Here is a 27,867-nt window from a genome sequence, read left to right as displayed (position 1 = left end):
GTATATATATAATTTTGGCAATTTATTAAGAAATATTTAACATATATACTATATTAATTTTTAATAAATATATTTTATTACTAAAGACAGACTGTCAAATGATGGATGGATTTTGCATACTCAAAATCAAAAATCAGATGACAGCTCAGATAAATAAGCATTCTCTTCGGGGCTTTTTTCATCCCACTTTTCATGTTTTTCGATTTCCTGATATAAAAACTAAATTAGTTAATTTTTTCTATTCATATCCCCTAATAATATATTGGACGATGCATCATCATCCTGTACATGCTAAAATCATTTCTATATTTGTTACAATTCAGCAGAAAGGCACACTGCCCTCAAGAAGGATATCTTCCTTTATTTCTCACCATATGCATCATTTTCATTTATTCCTAGATATCCACTGTGATAAAGGCTTGAGTATTTGGTATCATTTTCTAAAAATATGTTCTAATTCACAGCCTCTTTATTACTTTTTTTTTCGACAGAAACTATGGCGATTTATGAGGATGAACATTCTTGTGATTCTTGGGATATTCTGGAAAAGTGGAGAAGTATACAACAAAGTACTACGAGACAGATTCACTTCTTACCCTTTGAAATCTTTGCAGTCTTTCAGATCAGGCCCAGTACATCTGCAAAGCAAAACAGGAAATTAATCAATCACAACTAGTGCACGCTGCAATCCCTGATGAACCTGGTTAAATTGCACAAATGACCGTTTCATGTCATTACATTCAAATGAAAGCATCATATACGATGCCTCTCTCACCCCTGGGTGCAGTTCTCATGACAGGGCTGGCACACTCGCATCCTGTCAGCGTATTTCCAAATGAGTATGTCTTTCTCTCCCGGTATGCCTTGCGGGCAGCGTGGTACACAGTGCGGCCCATCTTTGTAGTTTGCACAAACAGTACATTTGTCGGGTCCCTGGACAAAAGCTGGCAATTAGATGGCAACAAGCAACTTTTCTACAGTCTTCAAGAGATGTGAATTTAATGATGTGTCTCCAGGAGAGAAAACATTGGCTTGAGAGACTGGTGTGCTGCCATCAGCTTTATAAAAAATAAGAATAAACACTATTTACTGACAGCAGAACATGTGGTACTGTAGGACTGGTTTGATACTTACAGGGCCGGCGCAGGTCAGGGTTTCATTCATGAGCAGACATTCAGGATCGCATTCAACACACGTTTGATTGACCTCATATTCACGTGGCTCACTATATGGACAGAAATCCATTCTGGTCAATATAGTTGAAATCATCATTGAAAAAACAAATGGTAATACTTTAGTTTAGGGACCAGTTCTCATAATTAACTAGTTGCTTATTAGCATGCATATTACTACTAACTGTTTATTACTGCATATATTGGCTGTTTATTAGTACTTATAAAGCTCATATTCTGCATGACCATATTCTACATCCCTAATCCTACTCAATACATAAACTTAACAACTACCTCACTAACTACCTTACTATGCATATTACTACTAACTGTTTATTACTGCATATATTGGCTGTTTATTAGTACTTATAAAGCACATATTAATGCCTTATTCTACATATGACCATATTCTACATCCCTTAATTCTACCCCACACCTAAACTTAACAACTACCTTACTAATTATTAATAGGCAGTAATTAGGAGGTTATTGAAGCAAAAGTCAGTTAATAGTTAGTTAATAGTGAGAATTGGTCCCTAAACTAAAGTGTGACCAAAAAAATCACTTAACACCAAAAGTACAGCTAAAGGAGCAAATTCACTAAATAGTTGTGCCACTTTTCCAGACATTTCCATGCCCTGTTTCTATGTTCCTTTCATTAAAAGTAGGCCAAAAAGGTAAGGGATAATGTATAGTCAGCTGACCATAATCACAAAATAAAATAAGTGGTTTACTACATAAAAAAAAAAAATAAACAAACAGAAAAAACATACATACAGACAGACAGATAAATAAATAAATACATACAGTAAATAAGTAAATAAACATTTTATTTATTATTTTATTGATTGAATAAAATAATAATAAATTTGTTTTTATTGATTGAATGCAAAATGCATTTATGCTGCCTTTATGTGACTTCTGGACCTTCAAAGTTTTTTTTTCAAAGATTTACTTGCATTGAGCTGAAATATTCTTCTTTAAATCTTTATGTTCTGCAGAAGAACAAAAGTCATACATATTGAAATGGCATGAGACTGGCAGAATTGTCATTTTTAGTGTGTTTTTTTTTAAACCTGCATTAAAAATGTGCTCTAAATTCAAGATAAGAATTTAAATGTTTGCAATCGGAGACATGGCCTATTGTAGAGCTGTTATTTTGAGTTTAAACATGGATAAACTGAGAAGACATAACAGAGCTCACCCAGCCAGCAGGTTGCAGGAAGCCACACAGTGTTTTTTACGGGTGTAATGCTTACAGGTGAAGCACATAGTGGGACCAGGACCCCAGCAGCCATCATTTGTGCACATCTCATCACATGTGCTGTTCTGATTCGCTGTAACACAGACATTCAGATAAGATATCAACACAAAAGATAGAGCATGTGTTTTAAATAAACCTCAGTCAAATGTGTCAACCTTGAGTCAAATGTCTGTAAAAGCAAAAATGTAAAACATTCCATTACAAATGGATGCTTGTATTTGAAGGAATACTGTAGCTCACCCAAAAGAGAGAATTCTGGTACTATTTACTCATGCACCAAACCCGTAAAAATGTTTTATGTTATTTATAAGTTATATGAACTACATTTATGGAGCTTTCATGATATTTTGTGTTTTTTTTTAGCTGGACAGATGTGGTCACTATGAACTGTGTTTGGAAAAGGACTGTGTGAAAATTGTTTAAAAATTCTCCTTTTGTGCTTTACAGAAAGAAAAAAAAAAACAGCCACATATGGGTGAGTAACCTAAAACAGAACTGTCATTTTTGGGTGAACTAAATTGAAATTATTTGAAAGGTGTTATTGTTTTAATTCATTACCACAGGTGGCAGCATCAGCATTTAATGACATTTTGACAATCTGTTTAGATTTGAAGAGGTGTTTCCAGTGGCCAGGGCTGGTGTAGCAGAGATGCTTATTCTGAGAGATGACCACATCACCGTCACTGATCTCCCTCAGAGAACGCAGGCCAAAATATGTGATTTCAGTTTGGGTGACAGCAAAGCTGAATGCACCTCTGTGGGAGCAAGAACAAAATCATTCATGTCGTAATGTCAAAATTGCTGACATATTTGAGACTGCAGTATTTTTTATTAACTTACTGCTTTTTTGTACGTCCACGAATGACCTCAAGGTTTTCAAAGGCACTGAGGGACGGCATGTATTTCGGCCACTGCTGAATCACCAGGTAGCCTTTGAGTTGGGAGAGGAATGAGATCTTCAGGAAGGTTTATGAACACTGGGGGGCCAAAGTTCCCCTACATGACACATCATTTTAATCATTACAAATGTCCAATATTAAACCACTGCATTCTCACCAGTGATTTCTTTTACAGTTTTAAATACATTGAGCTTGGCCGGGTCCAGTCCTGGAGTTTTAGTATGCAGGTCACTGTAAATAATAATAATAATAATAATAATAATAATAATAATAAAAAGGATATCAAAGAGTTTGTATATTTTTTTTGGCTCAATCACACAAATATGTGACCATGGACCACAAAACCAGTCATAAGGGTTTCATAAGATTTATACATCATATGAAAGCTGAATAAATAATCGTTCTATTGATGTATGGTGTGTTAGGATAGGACAATATTTGGCCGAGATACAACTATTTGAAAATCTGGAATCTGAGGGTGCAAAAAAATCAAAATACTGAGAAAATCGCCTTTAAAGTTGTCCAAATGAAGTTCTTAGCAATGCATATTACTAATCAAAAATTAAGTTTTGATATATGTACAGTAGGACATTTACAAAATATCTTCATGGAACATGGTCTTTACTTAATATCCTAATGATTTTTGGCATAAAAGAAAAATCGATAATTTTGACCCATGCAATGTTTTTTTGGCTATTGCTAAAACTATACCCAAGCGACTTAAGACTGGTTTTGTGGTCCAGGGTCACATATAAATAATTCAAAAATGGAACATATTCACAGTATAATTGTCTTTAAGCAACATGGAATGGTACTCAGCAATGTGTAATCGATTCTTGGTTATCAGAGAATGTGAAACATCCTTCTCACCCATTAAATGTTGTGGTAAGAATTGCAACACCTCCGCTGATTTTTGTGCAGTTCTCAAAGGAATCGATGTTACTGGCATTGATTGACAGGACATTGGCCAGAGGCCCCATTCCCAGCCCATTGCAAACTAGAGGGATGGTACCAAACATATTAAATATGAACTGCAACTTCTTTCTTAGGTAAATAATTAGCCGTGAAGGCAATAATAAATTCAAAACTTATGCTACCAGTAAAAAGTTTAGACACACTTGACTGATCTTAAAAACCTTTAGTGCAAACCTTAAATGACATTACTTTTGTAAACACTAAACTAAAACTAAAATGTGTGTTTCTCAACTATCCTGAAAAGAAAGGCAAACATAAATAAAAAAAACACACATTTTTAATATATATTAAAAATGATTTCCAGTAATATTCAAATGGATGGGGTGGAATAATGAATAAATACACAGCAGTCTCAACTGTACCTTTTGGACACAGGCCATCACACTTCTTACATTTCCGAACTCCACCCTCATCCACTTCATAGGTGCCAGGGCTGCATGTTCTTACACATGCCCCATGGTCTGTCACGACATAGTTGTCTGAGAAAAAAACAACATCAAACAAGCAGTCACTCCAGACAGAATCATTAACCACAACCAACCAGAGCAACACAACACAGCACAACACAACACAACACAACACAACACAACACAACACAACACAACACAACACAACACAACACAACACAACACAACACAACAGAAACTGATGTATGCATCAAATCATTCTGTCATGGTTATCCCGCTTTCTGAGATGTTATTCAGAAACCAAAGTTGAGCAACAGTTGAAGACTGTAATGGAACTGGAATGTGTCATTTATATTTTAACCCTGGTTGCCTAAAATATTAATCTTCAGAATGCAAGAATTCAAGACTTAAAGGGGTCATATGATGTTGCTAAAAAGAATTGTAACTACAACTTAAGCACTGATTTCTAGTCATGTCCATTTTTGGAAGGCCAAACAAAGTAGTTTCACTTTCACAACGAAACATAGCGTCACACACGGTGGCCTTGAGTGAGCAGCAGCGGGCGGATTCGACGAAGGAGCGGCCGGCTTACGGCAACCACATGTGACGACCCCGGGCTTGACTCCGCTTCGTCCACGGTGAAAGCCGATCCGGCGATCCACAGCGCGAAGTTGATGTATTTCCTCAGTGACCAGCACGGATCAGCTCCAGGCATGACAAAGCGGATATCGTCCTCTTTTGGAAGGCCAAACAAAGTAGTTTCGCTTTCACAACGAAACACACAGTGTCTTCACGACATGGCGGCCGCGGCAACAACAAAACTACAGCGTGAATAAAAGTTATGCCTTCTTTCTTTGCATGAACATTTGGGCGGCGTTATGCAAATCTTCCCACATCGTGACGTAGACATGTGGGGGCGTGTTAGAACGAGCCGTTTTAGGTAGGCGTAGTTTACTCTTAACTTTTATAAATAATATCTCTTTGGATTTGAGACTTTAGTCTTTGCAACTTTACAGATCTTCTTTATGCACCAAGAGCTTGTAACACTCCAAAGAGAAAGGAAAAATTGAAATAGCATCATATGACCCCTTTAAAGAGATAGTTCACCCCAAAATGAAAAAGAAATTGCCATTATTTACTCACCCTCATGTTGTTCCAAACCTGAGTTTCTTTCTTCTGTTGAACACAACAGAACATATTTTGAAGGATGATGGTAACCAAATAGCTGCTGGTAGCTATTGACTTCCAAAGAAAGGAAAAAAAAATACTATGAAAGTCAATGGCTACCAACAACTGTTTGGTTATCAACATTCTTTAAAATATCTGTATTTTGTGTTCAACAGAAAATTAGAAGAAAAGTTTGGAACAACATGAGGGTGAGTAAATGATGGCAACATTTTCATTTCGAGGTGAACTACCCTTCTAACAGCTTGGATTCGCATAAAAGATGCAATAAGAATCTGGTTGTGTGTTCAAGTAGAAAGACAAAATGAAGAATCGCATCTTGACTGGCCTTACGTGGGCATATCTTGATGCACGTTGCCCCAAAGCTGTACTTTCCATCAGGGTTGGGAGCGAGCTGGTGGGTGTTGGGGTCGTAGAGCATGAGCCGTGGACATGCGTCCTTACATGTCCCCTCATCCTGGAAGTCCTTACAGGCCTACAGAACACACAAACAACATTTCCCATGAGCGCACTAGTCTGAAAGTATTTTCATTGCCCTTGAGGTTTTTTTACTGCACTTCATTGGTAATGAATGTTTCACTGTAATACTGCAGACATGCCTTGTACTGTTATTTAAGCTAAATAAATAAGTATGTGTTATAGTTTTTAACACATTCAAGCTGCTGTGAATTTCTCACATTTTGAGTCATATTGCTGTCATTATTCACCCTGAACTAGTTCAGTTCATAATCATCTCTAAACGATACTTCTACAGTTACAGGTGACTTCACTAACTGCATTTAAGCTTGCTATTTATAGCATTCAGTCTGTATTGAAAGATGAATGAGCAAACAAGTGAATGGTTATCTGTATACGTGCGGTTCTCACCAAGCAATCGGTTGGTTTGGGTCCAGTGCAGCCAGCAGCACAATGTTCATTACAGCAGTCAATGGGTTTGGGTCCCTTACACCTCCCTGAACACTGCTCCGCACAGATCACCTTAGTCACTAGATACAGAGCGAGAAGAAACCTCACAGATCCTAAAAGTACTATCTGCGTTCGCTTGAGCACAGCAACAACAATTCAGTATTCTTCTGAAGAGTTTTCAAAACATTCCTCCAGGGGTCAAGTAGTGCTTTTTCAGCAGTTGTGAAATATGAGCCACGGATCAACTAAACAAACTTAAGAGGCACATTAAAAACTACTCATACAGTAATGCAGAAATCCCAAATTGTTACTCCAGTGCATTTTGCAGTGGGACTATGCTTTACTATCACAGGGTTAAATGTGGCCAGTATGTGAACAATATGAATTGTGAACATTTTTTTAATAAAAAACACAAAACACCCCAGATAACCTAGATTTATGTTAACTAAGGGTTACATATCAAACTGGATCAAAAATTTCAAGTGTGAATGCCACAAATCGTTTTCAGTCACTAAATATTATATGTTCTAAAAGGTTTCTTTCTTATTTTTTCGTATTTTTTTAAATATTTCTATATAGTACACTACCATTCAAAATTGTAGGTGTTTAATAAAAAAAAAGATCAAAATTGATCAAAGGATTTATAAAGATTTCTATATTAAACAAATGCTATTCTTTTGAACTTTCCATTCATCAAATAATCCTGAAAAAAGCATGTTTTACACAAAAATATTAAGCAGAACAACAGTTTTTAACTTTGATAATAATACGAAAATGTTTCTTGAGCACCAAATTATTACAATAGAATGATTTCTGAAGGATCACGTGACTCTAAAGCCTTGAGTAATGGCTGCTAAAAATTCAGCTTTGCCATCACAGGAAGAAATACAATTTAAAAATATATGAAAATAGAAAACAGTTATTTTAAGTAGTAATAGTATATCATATTATTACAGTTTTTACTATATTTTTGATCAAATAAATGCAGCCTTGGTGAGCATAAGAGATTTCAGCTCTAACCTTCTGAACAGTAGTGTACTGTATACAGTATGTTGTACTTGTTTCCAGTCACTAACTGTTGAAAGATTTGTAATGTTTTATTTTCATTATATTTTTATGAAACAATTCTAAATAGTATGTTGTCACTAATTCAGTAAGATTTAAAATGTAAAAAACAAAATGGATTTAAGTTGAAGACCACTTACTTTTTTGGCAGTTTTGGGGGCCAGGGCCCCAACAGGAACCATTGTAACAGCTTGGATCACACTTCTTACCTGTGGGAGGTAAAGTAGAACTTTCTTATTCAAAATGCAAAATTAATTAGTACCATTTAATATATATGTATAAAAAACAGACTCCTGAGGGACATACATTGTCTTGCTAAGCTTGGTTCTGGCTCTTTGATTTTAGGCTGACTCTTCATGTTCAGAATGTCAATCCACTGGATGGTCTCCACGTTACATAAATGATTGTTACTGGCAAATTTGATTCCACCCTTCAGTATTTCTAGGAATGGAAAACAACAATGTTTGAACAATGCTTTCACATATGACAAACCTCACATTTGAAATGCAGGTCTATTAATATTTTCCAAATCTAATTTCAAGAGCTGCGCATGGGAATTAATGAATATTATTCCCTTTACAAAACAAATATGCAAAAGATATGAATACAGGTCAGTTAGGAACTTTCGTTATTCCCATTTAGCCGGAAAAACAAACACACACAAATAACCGTTTTATATAACCACATACCAGTTAAGCTAGTCAGTGGTAACTGGTTCACGCCTTGTCCGATGCTGTTGTTGGAGTTCAGGAGGACAGCCAGAGCATATTTGTCTTCATAAAGAGAGTGGCCACGGATGATGCGCAGGTTCTCAAGGGGGATGTTGGGGGCTGAGTTGATCCCAATAAGAACATAGCCGCCAACTTCTTGGATGCTCTAAAAATCAGGAGCAACAACACAAAATACCATTAAACACAAAACTCACTAAGCCTACAACACTAAAACGTTGTTTGGAATAACATATAGTTTCGATTTTAAACATCTGTCATGAAATACAAACTAGTAACATGCTAAAAACATGTACACACGTGCACACTAAGGTAACAGTGAAATAGCATTGATCATAGTGTTTGTAAATGGATATATCATACCCTGAGAAACGACAAGTCATGTTTTTCTGTCATATATGTGATTTCCAGGTTTTCCAGAACCACGGTGCAGTTGCTGTACATTTTTACCAGAATCTGATAATGGTCATCCACTGTTCCCAGAAGAGCCAGTTTGTTGTTCGCTCCCTGACACACTTAAACACAGAGAGAAAGAAAGCACAATTAAATCCATCTGTGGGGAAAAGTACAATAACGGCCAAACCGACAGAAGCAAAAATGTTATTTGGTTGTACTTAAGTTTTCATTATTTTTGCTATTTGTTTAGCCATTAAACCTCCCAACCAACATACCTTTAGACATACTTTTGAACACAATGAAATCATTTTTATTCATTCAATAACAAAGACGTGGGAAAGAAAATAATACTTTTATTCAGCAAGGATGCATTGAATTAAAGGTGACAGTAAAGACTTTCAATATGTTACAAAATATTTCTATTTCAAATAAATGTGTTTTGTACATTCTATTCATCAAAGAATCCTTAAATTCTTAAAAGATAGAATATCTTTATAAAAACATTAGAAGGCAACCTCATTAAAAAATCTAAATCATGCTTTCCACATAAATATTAATCAGCACAAGCATTTCCAGCACTGATAATTAGAAGTGATAATTCAATAAGGGTCAGTTTTTCAAAATTGAGATGTATACATCATCTGAAAGCTGAATAAATAAGTTTTCCATTGATGTATGTTTGTTAGGATAGGACAATATTTGGTCGAGATACTACTATCTGAGGGTGCAAAAAAATCTAAATATTGAGAAAATCGCCTTTAACGTTATCCAACTGAAGTCCTTAGCAATGCATATTACTAATCAAAAATTAAGTTTTGATACATTTACGGTAGGAAATTTACAAAATATCTTCATGGAACATGATCTTTACTTAATATCCTAATGATTTTTGGCATAAAAGAAAAATCTATAATTTTGACCCATACAATGTATTTTTGGCTATTGCTACAAATATACCCCAGCGACTTAAGACTGGTTTTGTGGTCCAGGGTCACATATATTCTACTGTATTTTGACCAAATAAATGCACATAAGAGACTTTATTAAAAATAATAAATTCTAAATAATAAAACATCATTGTACATCAGTACTTAAATCAATTAATAATAATTAATAAACAATTACAGTCTTGAGCCTTCTTGTGTATTTCACATTTGTGGAATTTTAGCCCATTTTGCAATGCAAATTTGTTCCAATTACACAAATTAGACGGAGAGAGATTGTAGACTGCAATTGTCAAGTCAAACCACAGGTTTTCACTTGAATTGAGGTCTAGGCTCTGGCCAAGCAATTTCAAAATCGTCATTAAATACAAACAAAAGACTAAAATGATTATAATAAATCAAATGAGGCTGTAAGAGCCAGAGCCAATCTGAGGCATGTAGGTGTCTTTTGCAGCTAATGAACCAGTCAGAATTCAGTGTAGGTGGGCGTTTGTTTTAAGTGCTCTGAGCGGCAACGGAAACCAAGATAAACAGTCCTCGTGGCAGAGAGCTCCTCTGAATGGTCTGAGCACTTGCTCTTTCTCACACACTCATTTGGGAAAAAAACTACATTTACTCAGTCTGTCCATTGGCTATTGCTGCAGAGACCATTATGAACTGTAATTCTGACTAAAAGGCAAAAATAGAATTAAAGCAACTAAAACTGTGAGGTCTTATTGAATAGTGAAAGAATTAGTCATCAACAGCTCCTATTTTGCACCACAAGATATCCCCAATGAGACAACCAGCAGTTTCCACTAATCGATGCATTGACTGTAAAATTGTGAATAATTACATTATTGTGTATGTAATAATTAAGTTATCGTGTAACAGAAGACAGACCCAGTTATTTCACAAGTGACTTCCTAAGACATCACTTGATTAGCTGCAAAGGGTGATGGGAATTCCCACTGATTTGAAGGAAATTAGCATTTCAAAATGTTAGATGAGACACATATGACAGACAAAGTAACCTCAATACAAATATAAATCAATGATTCAACAATTATGTGTTCATGGGTCATGGTGGTCTCTGTCTGTCATTTCAACTACAGACTTTTTTGATTTGTGATTTTTGATATATATTAATTTTTTTATTGCTTTATTCTAGCTACCTCGATCACTATGCAATGGTCGACCCTATTGCAGTGGTCTTCAACTGATGAATGGTGACCTAAAATTGTTTGCAAGTCTAATTCACAAAAAAGAAAAAGAAAAAAAAAAGCAGTCATCATAGTAATATTTTAATATAATTTAGAGTTTATTACAGTTTTTTTTTAAATGCCCCTAGTATGCCATTTCGACTATTTCCTTTCATGCAGTGTGTAATGTAACTGTACGTGAATGTAAACGATCTGCAAAGTTGCAAAGCTGGAAAGTCGAAATTAAGTTATTGTCTCCCAAAAGAAAGAATCGACTCCTGCGCTGTGGAAGTAAATTTGTTATATTTTCACTTCTGAAAGATGAGGCTGCAAAGAATCAGTAGCTAATATAATTTTTTTCCACTGTATAACAGCAGTACAACCCCAATTTATTATTTTTTTCCCGTCATTTTACTGAGGACTGCTTCTCTAATCTCATGGAGTTCAATGCAGGATTCACAAAACACTTGCTCTTGAAAGATGGATCAGTGCCCAGTTTATTTGGACCAGCTGACTCCACTGAATCACAACCTGTGAGTATGATAAATAATAGCTGTTTATATTTTCTATTGAGTATTCAAAATACAGAACTATGGCAATGGGCGTATCGTTTCCGACACGCACTGTACCAGTAGACCAATCACAACAGACTGGGCCATCTGACCAATCAGAGCAGAGTATGCTCACAGAAAGGAGGGGTTTAGAGAGACTGAATCTTAGAACTGCTTCGAATGAATTATTTGAGAATCACTGGAAAATGAGGTGATTAAATGCATATCTTGAGAAAACAAGTGTTTTTTTGACCTTGCATGCATGTAAACCTGTTGTAGGAGACTCCCAAAACAATTTTAGGAACCTTAAAAATGGCATAATAGGGGCACCTTAATACTTTGAATTTTAGTTTTTAATCTTTGTTTTTTGTATTTTTACTTTTCATTTTAACTTTAATTCAAGGTTTAGAAATTTAGATATGGACTTTTGTTTTTTATTTATTGATTTATTTAAATATGTCTATATAGATTTTACTATTTTAATTCAGTTTTAGTTGTTTTAGCACATCATCATTGTTTTGGCAACTAGCTGTTTTTTATTTTTTATTTTATTTCATTTCATGTTTATTTTATGAGCTGCTCGTGTGTAAAATAACACAGTGCTGTGCTTCACTATGAAACACACAGCTCATATATTTAAGTCAGTCTCAGCCTTTGCGATTTGATAATCTCACTAAGCCATATCATGATTTAATCATGATTTAATTATGGGTTCACTTGCAACTAGTATAAATATGGTTTATGCTGACCACAATGCTTTTTTATGGTGAATTATTATATGCCATCAGAATTTAAGAGACATTTAGAAACCAAACAGAATAATTTGGCATACTGTTGGGCCTATGGAGTTCATGTTGATTTGATACATTTCAATGTGGATTTTATGTTGGATTTTGTGTTGATCACAACAAGGTCAACTCTGGGTCCTGAACCAATACCAGTTGAAAACCACTGGACTAATAAATCATATGGTGCAATGTCAGTGGTAGAAAACGATGTGTGGGTGGCAATTCAGATCATTAATAGGCTTAGATAACAGAGAGGCCAAACAACTCAACCAGTCTCAGTTCAAAGTTGTTTCTAGTTTTAGGACAATCTAGACTCCACTTTCAAGAAAAAACTTATGTTAAGAGTTTTTAGGAGCCAACTTGAGACATTGAGACCAGGTCTTGAAGAATGGAGCTTTATAGTCACACAAGTACAGAAAGTGTCTCTCTCTATAAACACTGAATGGATGAACTGTACAACACAATTACAGAATTCACTCCTCCAAGTCTTCTTAGGAAAACTCATAGTATTGTAGCTTTGATGAGGTTTTGAGATGGAGTAGGGGCAATTCTCGCTGTTGTGAGGTTGTTGGGTCACATTCTTTAACGTGTCTGGTCTTGAAGGAAATGCTTATGCTTGTAAACAACTGAGCGACAGAAGTCTCAAAAAGGTGCTTAAAATGGCATTAAAGTGATAGCTCACCCAAATATGAAAATTCTGTCATTTACTCAACCTCATGTCATAATTTCTTCTGCAGAACACATATTTTTAATGTTTTAACTGTGTTTGTCCATACAATGAAAATCAGTGGGGTCCAAATTTGAATTGTATGGACAAAAAAAATACAATTTTCAAAATATCTACTTTTGTGCTCCACAAAAAAAAAAAAGAAAACGTTTTGGAATTTTTATTGCTGGGTGTACTATTTATTTGAGTAAAAACAAAAAACAAATTATCAACAAAATGATCACCAACCTTGACTATTTTAGACAACATATTTCCTGATTGTGTAAAAGTAGTTTTACACAATGTGACACATTTCAAAACTGAAACTGTGGTTTATTCATTTACTCACTCACAGGACAAACCTGTAGCCAAATCATTGCTTCTTTCATTTTAGTGCATTTGTTTTTCTGCTTTGAAAAACATGTAGAAAAGATTATTATTATTATTATTATTATTTTAGACAACAAAGCTTATCGTATGTGTGATATACCAACAAATTGCAAATACCAACATGTTCTCACTCCCAAATCGTCACATATGAATGCTTAGACAGGACTCCTTGGCAATGGGTATCCTTTAAGCATAATTTTTCAACATGCAGGGTACAGCATTACTTTTATGGAGTTTGCTCTTATTACCAAGTATTACCAGTTACTTCTGGTTTGTTTGTGAAATACCATTGCCTCTCGTATGTTTGTGACCGATTGTGTCATGCGAATGTTCGGATTTATCTTTTGAATGGGACATGACTGCGTTAATGGAGTGGGAACAGTTTTGGCAATTAAAATATTAAGTTTTATGAAGGGTTTCCTCAGAAGGGCTTATATTTGAAAACTCCTGTCACAGCATTCAAATAAAATATGACATGTAAACTTAATTTTATGCCTTAGATACTGTGGAAATGATTTTCCAGAGGGAGTTTTGATGTATAATCTCATTTGTGCCCAACAGTTAAAGCAACTTGTCAAAAGTCGCAAGTAGTTCTGAAGAACAGAAGAGTGCTTCTGTTATGAGGAACAGCTTAGTAGGAAAAACTGAGGATGAGAAAACAGGTTCCCTGTGCTCTGCTTTACTCTTACTGCAATAAAAGTGCGTTTCATAGCCCAGAGTCAAGCCATCAGCCCACCTCCTACACACAGGACAAGATCAAATCATAAACAGAGCCTTAATGGTGTTATCTAGGATGGCCAATATGGAGTTATTAATTTCCTGCGTCTGTCACTGGCAGAATGAAGGCTTTCTGGAGCGGATGACAGGTTGCATAAAACATATGACGTCCTGACAGTAGGATGTTTTCCATTCATATAGATGATACTGTAGCATGTGATGAAGAAATCATGGCCAGAGGTAACTAACGTCACTTGTTTCTTCGTTAAAGCTTGAGTTGGCTCACTTCCTTCTAGCAATGCTTCTGGCCCAGTGCCATGATGGTAAAAGTAAGGTGTGGCTTTACCTAGGCTGGCTCAACTTCAGTAAGTATACTGTTCTTCTCCAGATATGACGTAACTATGTGAGTGTTTCTTCTTGCCGCTGGCTGTAGGTGTGCTGAACACTCTTCATTATGTGTGTTCCCATGCACTCACACTACAGGTTTAACACCAAAGTACCTGAGTCATGAAAAACATGTTGCAATAAAGGGAAGAAAAATGCATTTACCATCTGTTCACGCATTTTAAATGATCTTTCTTGAAGAGGTTGTGAGCATATTTGGTTTCTTTAGCATGTTACTACAAAATTATTCAGAAAAGGCTTGAAAAAAGGTTTAGGTGGTTACCATGACCAGTTAGTTCCTGCTGTGAGATTCTATCTTCCTTCATTCTTAACATGGGTGTAGACATTTTAATAAAAGGTAAATTTGCACTTTTTTCAGGCAAGTGTGTTCACATAGAGGTTTTCAAGGGCCAGTGTGAATAGATCTAAATTTAAATTCAAAGAGACAAGATAGTCTATGCATGACCTGACGTTTTATTTGAATCCAAAATGACATGCCAGGAAATCCCTAATATGGCCAAAGGAGCTGAATAAAAAGCAGAAATGTTTTGACTGATGGAAACGTGAAGACAATAAACACACAATTGCGACAATGTATGGTTTATGTGTGTTTTTCCAAGTCATCTCCAGGTAATAAATAAATAAAGTATCTGAAAAATGCAGTGCTATTGACATAGCATTTAATACAGTACAAGAACTGTAAAATATATTTTATGCCCTATTCTGTGATAAAAATGAAAAAATGTGTTTGTAGTATATAAACCAATCATATTTTTTTTTCATAGCAACATGTGTTCATCACAGCACTAAATAATGGCCAATCCATAAAAATAATACTTCTTTCAAAAAAAAAATTTAAGTAGACATATGATAATTCATGTTTTTCTAATTAAAGTGTACTATATTTTATAATAGGATCTTAAATCACAAATTGCAAATCCATCAGAACCAAACTGAACCCGAACCGAAAACTGTGGTTAAAAAAAGGTATGTATTGAACCGTGGGCTAACTGTATTGTTACATCCCTAAAGGCAATGCCCCTGCTCTTAAAAATAAAAGTTGCGAAAAGAACCTTTCAGTGAACAGTTTTAAAAAGAATAATTATTTTAAAAAGTTCCTCCAATATCTGATCTTAAACAATGTGTGTTATTGAGATATTTTGTTTTAGCTAATCAAAAGAGCTATTTCTTAACCAGTTAACGCTATGCTAGACTAGCAGGCTAAGCTGTTAGCTTGCTAAAGCTAATTGAAAACACAAAGAAAGACAATTGTTAATTTGTCCATTTCAGCCTTCCAGTTGAATTAATATAATGTAATTTAAAAGTTATTAACATCTTTTTTTTTCACAATTAAAGGGCAATTCAGTAGTTTTTTAGCTAGCGATATCAGGGCCTTTCGCACCGCTTTAGTTCCAGAACTAAATATACAGTACTAAATTACTGGGACGATTTTGCGCGAACTATTTCCCAGTACCATTTAAAGGGTTGCATTCGCACCGACAGTGTGTACTAGGAAGTGACGTAAGCGGGACGACAGAGACGTCATTTGTGTGCGGCTTTCAACAACAGAAACAAAGAAGAACAACATTAACAACAGGGGGATGGAGGACGCTGTGATCGGAGCAATCGCACCCAGTTCTGGCGGTGCGAAAATGCCAGAAAGTGGGTAGTTCCACAATTAGTTCTGGTACTATGAAAAGGTTCCCGCGGTGCGGGATCTCATTGCTGTTCTTTGTGTACTTTAAGTACCAATACCATGATGGTGTTAGTCTGCACTGCCATCTATTGACGTGGTTCATCATGATTGTATCTGAGTTTTATGGAAATTACACTGATATTAGTGAGTTTTAGATCTATACCAGTGGTTCCCAAACACGTTCCTGGAGTAATAATATTAATAACAATAACACTCACAATGACTTTATACTGTAATTATACATGCCTCCGTGCCAGCTTTGTGGTTTCATCAATGGTATTATTAGTCCTAACTTGTTTTGTAATGCTTAATATGTTCATAATAATTAAATACTATTAAAACACTGGCAACAAAAATAAACACATATTACACACACACACACACACATATAACACATACATTTAAGGTATTTATTATTTTTAGTGTCTTGAAACTCTCCCTAGCAGCATTTTTCGCTCAGATAAGATGACAGTGGTCGTAGAGTGCCCTCAGGCAAGCGTTAGTTTTACTTTAGAATGAATACGTTACCTACAGGTGATTAACAAATATTTTTTTTAAATCCACCAAATTATCATCACATCTCCATCATCTCTTGTAAGTTAACAACAACGCCACCTCAGTAAATTAGTAAAACATTAAACTGAGTTAATGCCTAAAAATAATCAGGGCTGCCAACTCTCACGTATATAGAGTGCTTCTCATGCAGTGAAAAGCACCCTAAGTTGAAAATGTAATAGGACATTGGCAAAACAGATTTGGTAAACGCTCCAGTGCGTATTTGTGTTTGCGCTCTGGAGAACGTAGCATTGAGCAATGTAGCCAATCACAGACAGATCTGTTGATTCTTGAACACCTCTGATTGGCTGTTCCGTTCAAATAAATGCCGGATTTTGTTCCGCACACTCGCGAATCCTCTCACTGTAACACAATGTAAATAAGAGGTTCATTGATTATGAAGGAACTTTGTGAGATCGCGATGAACTCAAGTGACACATTTTTAGTGATTATAAAGGAAGTGCTATTTGTGCAGTTTCTAGGCTAAATATAATCCGTTCAGAATTTAAATAAAATATGTTTTTCGTGCTAAGGGCCATATACTGTACAAGTAGCACAATTTTGGGAGTGACTGACATACCCCTCATCCCTCACTTAAATGCGGGATTCATTTTTGAATGGGAGAAAAATATAATTTGTCAAAATAGATGTTCATTAAGCACTGTAAATGCAGACTAATAGATTAATAGAAAAATACTTGAATTTTCATGTAAAAATATTTCTTAATAGTGGTTGCAATCCGCTGTGGGAATTCTCACTCCAAGTTGAACTCAAAAGTTGGCAGCCCTGAAATAATATATTTTAATATTAATAATGCATGAAATAAACGTTAAAGCAGAAATAAGCGCGCTCGCTCCCGCTCTCTCTTCCAGCTCGTCAGTCCTCTCCACATTGGATTGTGGGAAATAGTGCTTCAGCGAGTGTACATCGGTTGTACACTCGAAATCAGAGAGGATTGTGGGTAAAAAGTAGTGAACGCATGTAGGAAATGAACTCGTTCACTCAGAATTCGGACTGCACTACAAAATTGCCGACACCCAATATAGTGCACTATATAGGGGATAGGGAGCAGTTTCGGACACAGCTTTGGAGTCTCTACTAATGAGCTGATGATCTGAATCAGGTGTGTTTGATTAAGGAGACATGAAAACACCTGTCCAACAAAAAAAATAAGCAATTTGGGCATCATTACTAAGGATTTTCTTAATTATCAAATCTTTCCACCTTGTGTATGCCATACAGCTGTTTCTGCTAATTTTTTGTCTTTGTCAGCTTTTGTGTATTGGTCTTTTTCACTTCTTCGGCCATACATGTACTGATTCTGCCATTGTCTCCATTGGAAAAACAAGATAATAAGTGTGTTAAATTTTCGCTTCTCGTATTACCAAACAACACTATGCTATTAGCATATGAGCCAGTAACCTACGAGCCTGAGAATTATTTCAGACGTTTAGTGAAACATCACAGGTCACGTCATTTCAGCATATCGAAATACACCAAGGGGTGACCCACACTATACATAATTCAAACACTTTTTATAGAAAATGATTATGAGTACAGTCTTCATCTTATGTGAGTGTACGCCATTCCTATGACTCTTTACAAAAATTAATTACTGTATAGCATCAAGTTTATCCCCACTTTGGCTGAAAGGTTTTTCTGGAAGATCGATAGTACAAAAGAGAACATATGTTTTTTTCGGTCACACTTTATTTTAAGGTTTATGAAAAGTAATTGTGATGTCTCTGAATCATCCATCTTGGATCTTGAGCTCAAGGCTTAAGGTTTAAAGAGCAGTTTAAACCCCTCAGGACCACTATCCATTTTAATGAGGAAAATAAAGCTTTTCCTCATGTCTTCCTGTGCGTTAAGCCCACACTTCCCTCTCCTGGTAGGACTGAATTGTTTGAGGCTCAGCAGAGGAGGTGTATTCCGCTACATATGGCGCAATGTAAACAAAGATAGCATCACAACACAATGAGGGATTCTCAGGGTGTGGATGACAATAATGTATTCTGGGTCTTTGAAGCCTAATTCTGAGATTCCAACTGGGATTGGTTCCAATGAGTGGGATACAGACTCCAAACTCTGGAGATGTGGGGGTGTTCCAGATCAGGGACTTGAGGAACACACAGGAAGAAGATGGAACAAACAGAGACACACATCTACACAAAAACACCACCCCTACCATTTGAAAAAGTGGATGGCAATAAAACAGAGAAAAAAAATGCCCTTCTGACATTTCAGGAAGTTCCTTGTATGGGGTCAGTCATTGCGTTACTCCAAACCCAGATGCTATAGTGGCCTCTGGGGAGCTAAAAGGGCGGATTTGAGAGAACTGGGAAGGAAGACACGTGTTTGAATCAAGTCAGATGCAAAACACCCACAGAAGAGCCATGTATTTTACTTCACAGAATGTACTTTAAATGCATTAATGGCTTTACTAGCAAAAAGTGATACTGTGTTGACTTTATTACACCCACTGTAAAGCTTCCTCCTCTGTTGCGCATGAGTATGTAGGCTTCAGTGCTGACTGCTGAGGATTAGCAAACGTAACAATACTACTAGTTTAACAACATTTTCAGTTTTTGAGTTGTTTGACAATAGCATAGATTTTCCATTCAAAAACTACTTTTTCCAAGTGTGAGAAAATGTTAAAAGGCTGTTTGTCATGGCTTTTAATTTTTGGTTACGGCTGACGTGATTTTGGAGCGATGTAATCATTGACCAAAATAGTGACATTTCATTAGTGCTTCTCCGATGGCATGTTATGACTGTTTTTTATTACGGCCCGCACCCCCAAAGGCACCCCCCGCCCCCCTTGAAAGTCAAGTTAATTTTATTTTCTCCATAGTGCCAGATCACAACAGAAGTCATTTAAAGTTACCTTTCATATAGAACAGGTATATACCTTGTTCTTTTATTAAACAAACTAAATAGCCTTATGTTATTTACCTTATTTACACGACGGCATGTCAATTCTGTCTCTACGTTACATGGTCGCTCTCTGCAGTCTGCATCACACACAGCGGAGTTCTGCCCCGATGCACACACACAAGTGAGCACACTCCCACTCCCACTAGTATTTGTGAATATTAAAGGGGTCATATGATGTTGCTAAAAATAACATTATTTTGTGTATTTGGTGTAATGAAATGTGTTTATGCGGTTTAAGGTTCAAAAAACACATTATTTTCCACATACTGTACATTATTGTTTCTCCTCTATGCCCTGCCGCCGGCGGGCTTGAGAACGGCTCGGCCGGCGGGCTTGTGGCAACCACATGTGACAACCCCGGGCTGGACTCCACTTCGTCCACGATGAAGTCCAGGAATGTAAAGGTATTGACGGCAACCCGTCAAAATAAAAGTTCGGTTTAACTTGAAGACATTGCAGCAGAAATATATTACTATTGTTCAGTAGAATGTACGTAATAGGCTACTACTACTACTACTAAAATTATTAAATCCTTATTTTTAAGTTATAATCATACAATATTTCTTCAATGTTTTAATTGTAATATTAAATCCCCTTTATTTTGCAAAAATAAAATTTTGTTTAATTTCCATTAATTAAAAGAGATTAAATGACTGTTTTATGCCTTAAAAAAATGTAAATACACAACACAGAATTTCTGAGGAAAAAATCATAAGGCTATTGTAAGAATAAATGAAACATGTTTTTATGCTTTCAAATAATTAGACATGTGAAAACACAGAATTTGGTAACAATAAAACATAAGGTTGGAAAAAATAAAACATCTCATAGGGCCCTAAACATGTAATCTTTGTTATACTTTTGATAAATTGATGTTAAATTGTTTAAGTTTCATGATTTTAATTAATTAGACATGTTTTTGATTAATAAAATTTAATTTAACCATTAAAAAGGAGTCCAGAAAAGTTTAAACGGAAAAAAACATTAGTGTTTTACAAAATTGGAATTTAGTATTATTTGAAATTTGAAAAAAAGAAGTATGCATGGACCTGAACCCTTAAACCTAACCTTCTGTGGGGCATGAGCAGGTTGTACAAAAACATAAAGCAGAAATTGGAAAAACATAAAGCAGTTATGAATTGTCATGAGACTGTTCATGTAGGACTATATGGGCAGATTCAAAAAAGTATTCATACTGTAAAATTAACTTCCTGAGCAAAAATGTTTAGTTAAAAATTGTACATTACTGTTTTCAACTCAATTATACAGTTTAGGTTTTGTTAGTGTTTTGAGTGTTTAATGTAAATTAATCTGTTTAAGTCCCTCAAATTGTTCTTTAATTCAAAAACCCATGTGGCTTTGTGCCAGAGACATTCTCATTTCTCATTTTAATTATTCATTGAAATATTAGCCCATTAACTAGCTTTAATGTAGTTAGGTGTTTTTGTATTAGTATCTTTTAGTGAAACTAACTACTTTTTTTCTTCAAAAGATAAGCTTAAATTAAGTTAGTAATTATAAGTAGCTTTAAGCTTGGAAGCTACAGTTTCAATGTAGCTTCCCCAGCATTGAAGTTTCATCATGTTTTAAGTAGCAAAATGCCGCGTTTCTGCATTGGACAATATCTTACACAGGAGATAAAAGTTATAAACCTGATGGACACTGTGTTCTTAGATATTGTTGTGTTTTTTTTTGTTTTTTTGTTTTTTGAAGAAGAAGAAGTACTGTAGGGTAATCAATTTAATCAGATGAGAGAACGTCATTCATCTCACAAAGCATCACACTTTTTTTCTTCAAAAACTCTGGAGAGAGAGACAAATAAGGACCTAAACTGAGGCAAATGTTTATCTCTCTTGGAAAGCACTCCCTAACAACTCAGTGTACATCTCCAGTTACACTTTGCAAATCTTTGACTTTGTTTATCCTGAGGCCCAGGGCTGGAATGCTGGAGAAAATGACCTTTTGAGCACCTATAGTCGTAACATTAGCATGCTAGCATTTCACATTTTACTTTGTGGACTTGTGATCAAGTTGCGATGAGATCACGTCTGCAGGATTTCATGCAACTATGTCAGTCCTAACTTGGTGGCTTTTGGGCTTTGACACTTAAAAAATGAAACCTAATATTTATATGTCTTTATGTTTAATACTAAAAATGATATGTTAATAAGTTTTCAAATGTCATAATTAGCACTAGGCATGGTCCAGTATGAGATTCTGACGGTATGATACCCTTAGATAAAAATATCACGGTATCACGGTATTGCGATTACAGCTCTAAAATATGTTATTTTTAAATGTCTGGGTAAAAAAAACAACTTTATTTCCACTGAACATATTTTATTTTTAAGAAACATATAGAACATTTTGGAACAGTAAACATGTCAGGCTAAATAATTAGAATAAATAATTAAATTCTTCTTAATTAAATGCAGTCACTTAAGTGAGCCTAAACCTGCAGCTCAACAATAATCAGAACATAAATAAATTATTTTCTGTAAAAAAAAAAAAAAAAATCCCTATAAATGAAAAAATGCAGTCACTTAAGCGAGCCTAAACCTGCGGCTCAAACATTCAAACAGTGGCAAAGTTTGTTTTTTGTTTTTTAAATGCGTGATTTTGAACATATGTAAACAATGACAGGAGGCTTAAAAGTATAGACGTGATACCAGTTGATTATTGTACTACATCGCAGAAAAGTACAGTACGTACTCTAGACTGCTATTCCTCACTCAGTGTAGTAACATGAGGGAGGAAACTAGTTGACGTTAGCTAGTTGGCCATCCCACACACAGGTGACTCTGACCGCACGCACCAACCGGAGGGGGAGGGGTCGTGTGACTCGTTACGCTCTTCGCTGCACACAACTGAGGGAGTCCTGCGCTTTCCGTCTTTGACAACATGTAAAAAAACTGCGCATACCACAGGAACGGTATAATGGAAAATTTTAGTGGTTTTGAACCCGTGACTTTTCCAAACCGCGGTATACCTTGAAACCGGTTATCGTCCCATGCCTAGTCATAATGCTCAATGACCTAAGTTCTAATATTTACAAAAACAATTTAAACAACTGATGCAAAATGTTTGCACGCCATTGGACAAATAAACACCCCATTAGAATCATATAATCAGTTAAACATTATAACATGCATTAGGAACCTAAAAGGCACCAAACTGTCAGAATGACTCGGGATTCGGGAAAGCTACAAAACCGGTGAACAATCATCTTCTGCTGACCATGCGAACAAAACGTGCCCATTCATGATACTCAAATCCATTACCCATTGAGTTGTTAATGTGATCACTGGTGTGCCTACACAATCATGGACTTTATTCATCATTTTGGAAGAACCAGAGGGAGCCAAGAGCTGATTCATTTCAAGTCTTCTTTCTGTCCTCAGATTGATTTGTGTCTTTTTCTGTGATATATTATTCTCAGAAAGTAAACACTGTGTCTGTGTTTTTATTGTAACAAAGATGCACTGTTCTCATTAGCGTCAAGCTAAGATCATTGACTGACTTACAACATTACAACCTCTTTTGTTGCTGTATATATGGCTGGATATGAGTTGAAACAAAGTTCTATCCTAATCCAGCCAGTGGTTCATTCCAAATGGTATATGAAACCCAACATTAGTGTTTGCAGGGCCGTAATTATGCCATCAAGCCTGTCATAACCCTATAACATCAGATGACTAAGCAAAGTTGAGAAGGACATTTTATTTTAATACAGCAAGCAGCTAGCCAGTGAGGTCAGCGTGTGTTTGACTTCAAAGTGAACTTCCAGAAAATGTGTCATGTCAAGTAAGTGAAGAAAATTATTTTATGTGGTTGAGTCAAATCCCTGGCTAGTTTTTGTCGTTATTTCTTGTGGGTAAGGTAATGCTCGATAATGAATGTGCTAAAACTTAAGCTTAGACGTTTACTTATTATTCCAACTCTAAACCAGAAACATAGGCTACTCTATGCAAGTACAAAAAATAAGTTGAGCACTTAATGTGCAGTTCTTGTGTTATTGTGGTGGTTAACAAACTTCAGTACTCAAGGGGTTGAGTTAGCTTCAAATATCTATGCCACTAAACCAAATTTTTGTGGTCTAATTACCTTAAAGGTCCCATATTGTCAAAACTGAAATTTCCTGGCTTTTTTCACGATAACTGAGGTCTAGGGGCTATTTAACTACCATATAAGTTTCAAAACAGTCAGTCCACAGTAAAATGCACACAGCCTGCATAAAGTAGCTGTGATTTTTCACGAACCGTTGTGACTTCCGTAAAAAGTTGACATCAGAACTACACAGTTACCGCCTTTACTCACCACCCCGAGCACCACCCACAGTCCCACTCTCCTTTTGCCAAACCCCCAGACAAGATCGCGTGCATGCTATTGCTGAGCAACGACAACACGGAAACATGTCGAAAAGGTTAACTTTAACCACGAAACCAGATCGGCCGACACAGCTGTCGTCGTTTTTTTTGTCTGGCAGTGGCAGCAGATATGCGATCAAATTTCTAATTTGAGGCTGTATTAAGTCGATTCTGGCACCCAACATCACAACAAGATAATATTTTAATAACGTAGCAAGGGGTGAACATGAACAATTCCAGACAAGGTAGAACACAACGGGCTCGAACTCAAATAGGGCAGATAACGAGGGGCAGACAGGTGATGAGGATAACTAATAACAAGGAACAGGTGATTACTAATAATAGGAAAAGGAACTGGAAGGACCAAATAAGGACAAACATGAGCTAAACAGGAACATACACGTGACATATATAAAGTGGGTATAGAAAAGAATCACCCCCCTTTAAAATAATCAAGCTGTATTTACTCAGTGCAACTTATAACATCCAAGTGAAAGATATACCACCAATATGTCATAAAAAAATTAAAAAACATTATCACTGAGTTGGAAAAAGGATCACCCCCTCATGGCAGTATTTTGCTGAACCCCCCTTTGCTATAATTACAGCCTTTAGGGCCAGATTTACTGAACAGGGCAAATTAGCGTGAGAGCGCAATTCCAAAAAAGCGCTAATGGGTGTGGAAATTTCTGCGGGTGATTTACTGACAATGCGTAAATTAAGCTACCCAGAGCATCGCAAATTAGCGTCTGCTTTAAGACATGCTTTTTTGGACTGCATGAGGCCTTTGAGGAGTGGCTTTTTTCTTGCAACCCTCCCATACAAGCCACATTTGTGGAGAATTTCTGATATTGTTGTCACATGCAAACAATGACCACATGGTCATTAATTCCAGCAACTGCTTCAAAGTTGCTGTAGGTCTCTTGGTCACCTCTCTGACCAGTTTCCTCTGACTTGTGCCTGCCCACAACTTTATCCCAGAGATCTTTTTCAGTGCCTTGCCACTCATAGTTGATTGCTTCAGTTGCACTACCAACTACTGAAATGCTGCAGGAAAGCTCTTTTCATGCTGAGCTAATCAAAATTACCACAACTGATCACAGTTGAATGTCAAATGGCTTTGTGTGCTATTGTGAAGGTGATTGGCTGCACCTGATTATGGTTTTCTATTTTTTGTATATATATATTTATTTTTTTGACATGTTGGTGTGTTTTCTTTCACTTGGATTTTATAAGTTGCACTGAGTAAATACAGCTGGATAAAGCAAAAACTGTGTCCGTCTTCATTTCGGGCTGCAAAGCAACAAAATGTGATTATTTTAAAGTGGGGTGATTCTTTTCTATTCCCACTGTATGTGTGTGTGTGTGTGTATGTGTGTGTGTACACTGTTTTCTATTTTAATATATTTAAACATGTAACATTACTCCAGTATTCAGTGCCATATGATCTTTCAGAAATCCTTCTAATATGCAGATTTGGTGCTCAAGAAATATTTCTTATTAAATACTCTTTAATGAATAGAAAAGCTTTTGTACAATATTACATTATTACATGTCTTACTGTAACTTTTGATCAATTTAATTCATTTAATGCAATTTAATGAATAAAAGTATTAATTGTAATGGAATAAAATAATGTGTGTTTGTATAATTCAGAAATTAAAAACATGTACATCACAAAAGAAATGTTTTATTGTGTGAATTGCATTGTTACATATTTTTTAATAAATTAACTTAAATTAAATTAAAACATTTTGTTATGTCACAGTTATGTCACTCATTCCTGCAAACTTTAAAAAAATACCATTTTATATCAATTAAATCCTGACATAAACCATTGCGTCAGCTTTAGGCATTCAGCAACTTACACACACACACACACACACACACACACACACACACCTACCTCTTTTATAATTACTACAGGGAATACAGGAGGTTGCAAAACTGCATGGGCAAAACTGTGGGCACTTTTCCATTTTCCACTAGCCCTACTCTGCAATAAAAGAGTCTAATACACCATTTGCTGAATAACCCACACATTTCACACATCATTCCAGCCGGAAAGAGGCAGCTGAATTTCGGGAATCCCCAGTTGCCCTGAACGTTCCCAAATTTTCTTTTTCCACAAACTACAGAGCAGCACACAATGACAGCTAACCACCAACTTCAGAAGTTTCTTTGGGGGCGCAAACATGAAACAACACACTTATCAAGCGTATTTGTGAACACCAATATGTATTTTTATGAATATGTTTATTCCTCTGCCCTAACAACCTAGATTTTGTATCATTATAACAGATGTTCAGGCATACAGAAAGACCGGTGATGTTTTTGATTATGGGTATGTGAATGACCAAGAGGACGGAGCTATGATTTAAAGAACGAGAGTGTGTTGGAGCACAGGGATGAGCTTCCTGAGTGCTGCTCCCAATCGTTATTCATCATTTACTTATTATAACATTCTGCATTTCACATTATGGCACACATGGTTTTGTTCATGCAGATTAAGAATGACTCCCTTCCAGAGACTGACGCATAAGATGGACTGGTCGCACTAACCGTAAAGATTCCTGAGGTATGCACTATGTTTTGCAACTGCAATAAGGGTCTTGGTGTATTTTTGGCAAGCTTTCACTAGAACTGTGATCAATCAGTATTTTACTCTGAAATCCAAAGGGGTTTAGATGACACATTAAGGAGCCACATTTAAAATGCAGATTATGTGCCAAAAACTGATAAAAACATGACAAATTTTAGGAAATATATACGGAAATTAGTCAAAATATTAATGACTACTACTTTATCAATTCACATATTGTAGCTGAAATATTCTTTTTAGTACCAGATCTCATCTCGAGTTCACCAGTGCCTTCACAACATTCATCTTTTCCATTGAAAACAAGGCACAGGCCAAGGCAGAGCTCTCAAAACAATGGCACTATTTGTTTAAAACTACAATCACATCCTCAAGCCAGTTGTTTTAAGCCCACCCCCTCACTCTAAACTCAAAGGGGTCGAGCAGCCTGCCCTGTATCACTCAACTGGGTATAGAAGTTGGCTCGGAATAAACCTTTTCAGATAAATTCTAGACAAACTGCTTTGAAACGGCTGGGCTATGGAGCAATGAAACATGAGATGATGTGTTGGGAGATGAACACAATACTTAAAGGGGTCATATGATGCGATTTCAAGTTTTCCTTTCTCTTTGGAGTATTACAAGCTCTTGGTGCATAAAGAAGATCTGTAAAGTTGTAAAGATTAAAGTCTCAAATCCAAAGAGATATTCTTTATAAAAGTTAAGAGTCAGCCACGCCTACCTAAAACGCCTCGTTCTAACATGCCCCCACATATCTACGTCACTATGTGGAAATATTAGCATAATGCCGCCCAAATGTGCACGCAAAGAAAGAAGGCGTGGTTTCAGGAACAGCAGTAGTGTTGATGCAGCCCTGTCAGTGAGACGCTGTGTGTTGCTATGACAATCTGGCGCTTCTGAATCAGCAACTGTAAGTATGTGTTGTTATCAGTTTTGTTAAAGTATTAGTAAAGTAAATATAAAAAAAATATTTAAAAAATCAAGTATTTGCTATTGACTGTTCAAATGCGGAGTTTTGCGCAGCGCAGAGTAACGCGTCGTGTGTGTGTGTGTGT

The 27,867-nt window shown here is 36.0% G+C and overlaps 1 protein-coding gene and 1 long non-coding RNA gene across 5 annotated transcripts in view; one reads left to right on the top strand and one right to left on the bottom strand.

Moving 5' to 3' along the window:
• LOC107691124 (epidermal growth factor receptor-like) overlaps positions 1–27,867 on the bottom strand; it is a 69,046-nt gene that overhangs the window by 17,590 nt on the left and 23,589 nt on the right. For all 4 annotated transcript variants that reach the window (XM_016489605.1, XM_016489622.1, XM_016489613.1 and 1 more), the window contains exons 2-16: positions 8,965–9,116; positions 8,563–8,749; positions 8,180–8,314; positions 8,014–8,082; positions 6,770–6,888; positions 6,236–6,377; positions 4,673–4,789; positions 4,206–4,332; positions 3,493–3,566; positions 3,277–3,367; positions 2,995–3,191; positions 2,377–2,509; positions 1,135–1,225; positions 776–933; positions 597–638 (exon numbers count right to left, since the gene is read on the bottom strand). In XM_016489605.1, the coding sequence (XP_016345091.1) occupies positions 597–638; positions 776–933; positions 1,135–1,225; positions 2,377–2,509; positions 2,995–3,191; positions 3,277–3,367; positions 3,493–3,566; positions 4,206–4,332; positions 4,673–4,789; positions 6,236–6,377; positions 6,770–6,888; positions 8,014–8,082; positions 8,180–8,314; positions 8,563–8,749; positions 8,965–9,116 (1,834 nt within the window). The remainder of the gene's footprint in view (positions 1–596; positions 639–775; positions 934–1,134; positions 1,226–2,376; positions 2,510–2,994; positions 3,192–3,276; positions 3,368–3,492; positions 3,567–4,205; positions 4,333–4,672; positions 4,790–6,235; positions 6,378–6,769; positions 6,889–8,013; positions 8,083–8,179; positions 8,315–8,562; positions 8,750–8,964; positions 9,117–27,867) is intronic.
• LOC107691150 (uncharacterized) overlaps positions 27,603–27,867 on the top strand; it is a 15,982-nt gene continuing 15,717 nt past the window's right edge. The window contains exon 1 of the long non-coding RNA XR_001634517.1: positions 27,603–27,685. This is a non-coding gene — a long non-coding RNA (uncharacterized LOC107691150). The remainder of the gene's footprint in view (positions 27,686–27,867) is intronic.

The sequence above is a fragment of the Sinocyclocheilus anshuiensis genome, unplaced genomic scaffold (genome assembly GCF_001515605.1).
Source record: "Sinocyclocheilus anshuiensis isolate Anshui unplaced genomic scaffold, SAMN03320099.WGS_v1.1 scaffold894, whole genome shotgun sequence".
Lineage (NCBI taxonomy): Eukaryota > Metazoa > Chordata > Actinopteri > Cypriniformes > Cyprinidae > Sinocyclocheilus > Sinocyclocheilus anshuiensis.
The sequence above is the reverse complement of the archived record's forward strand: the minus strand, read 5'-3'. Positions and strand labels throughout refer to the sequence as shown.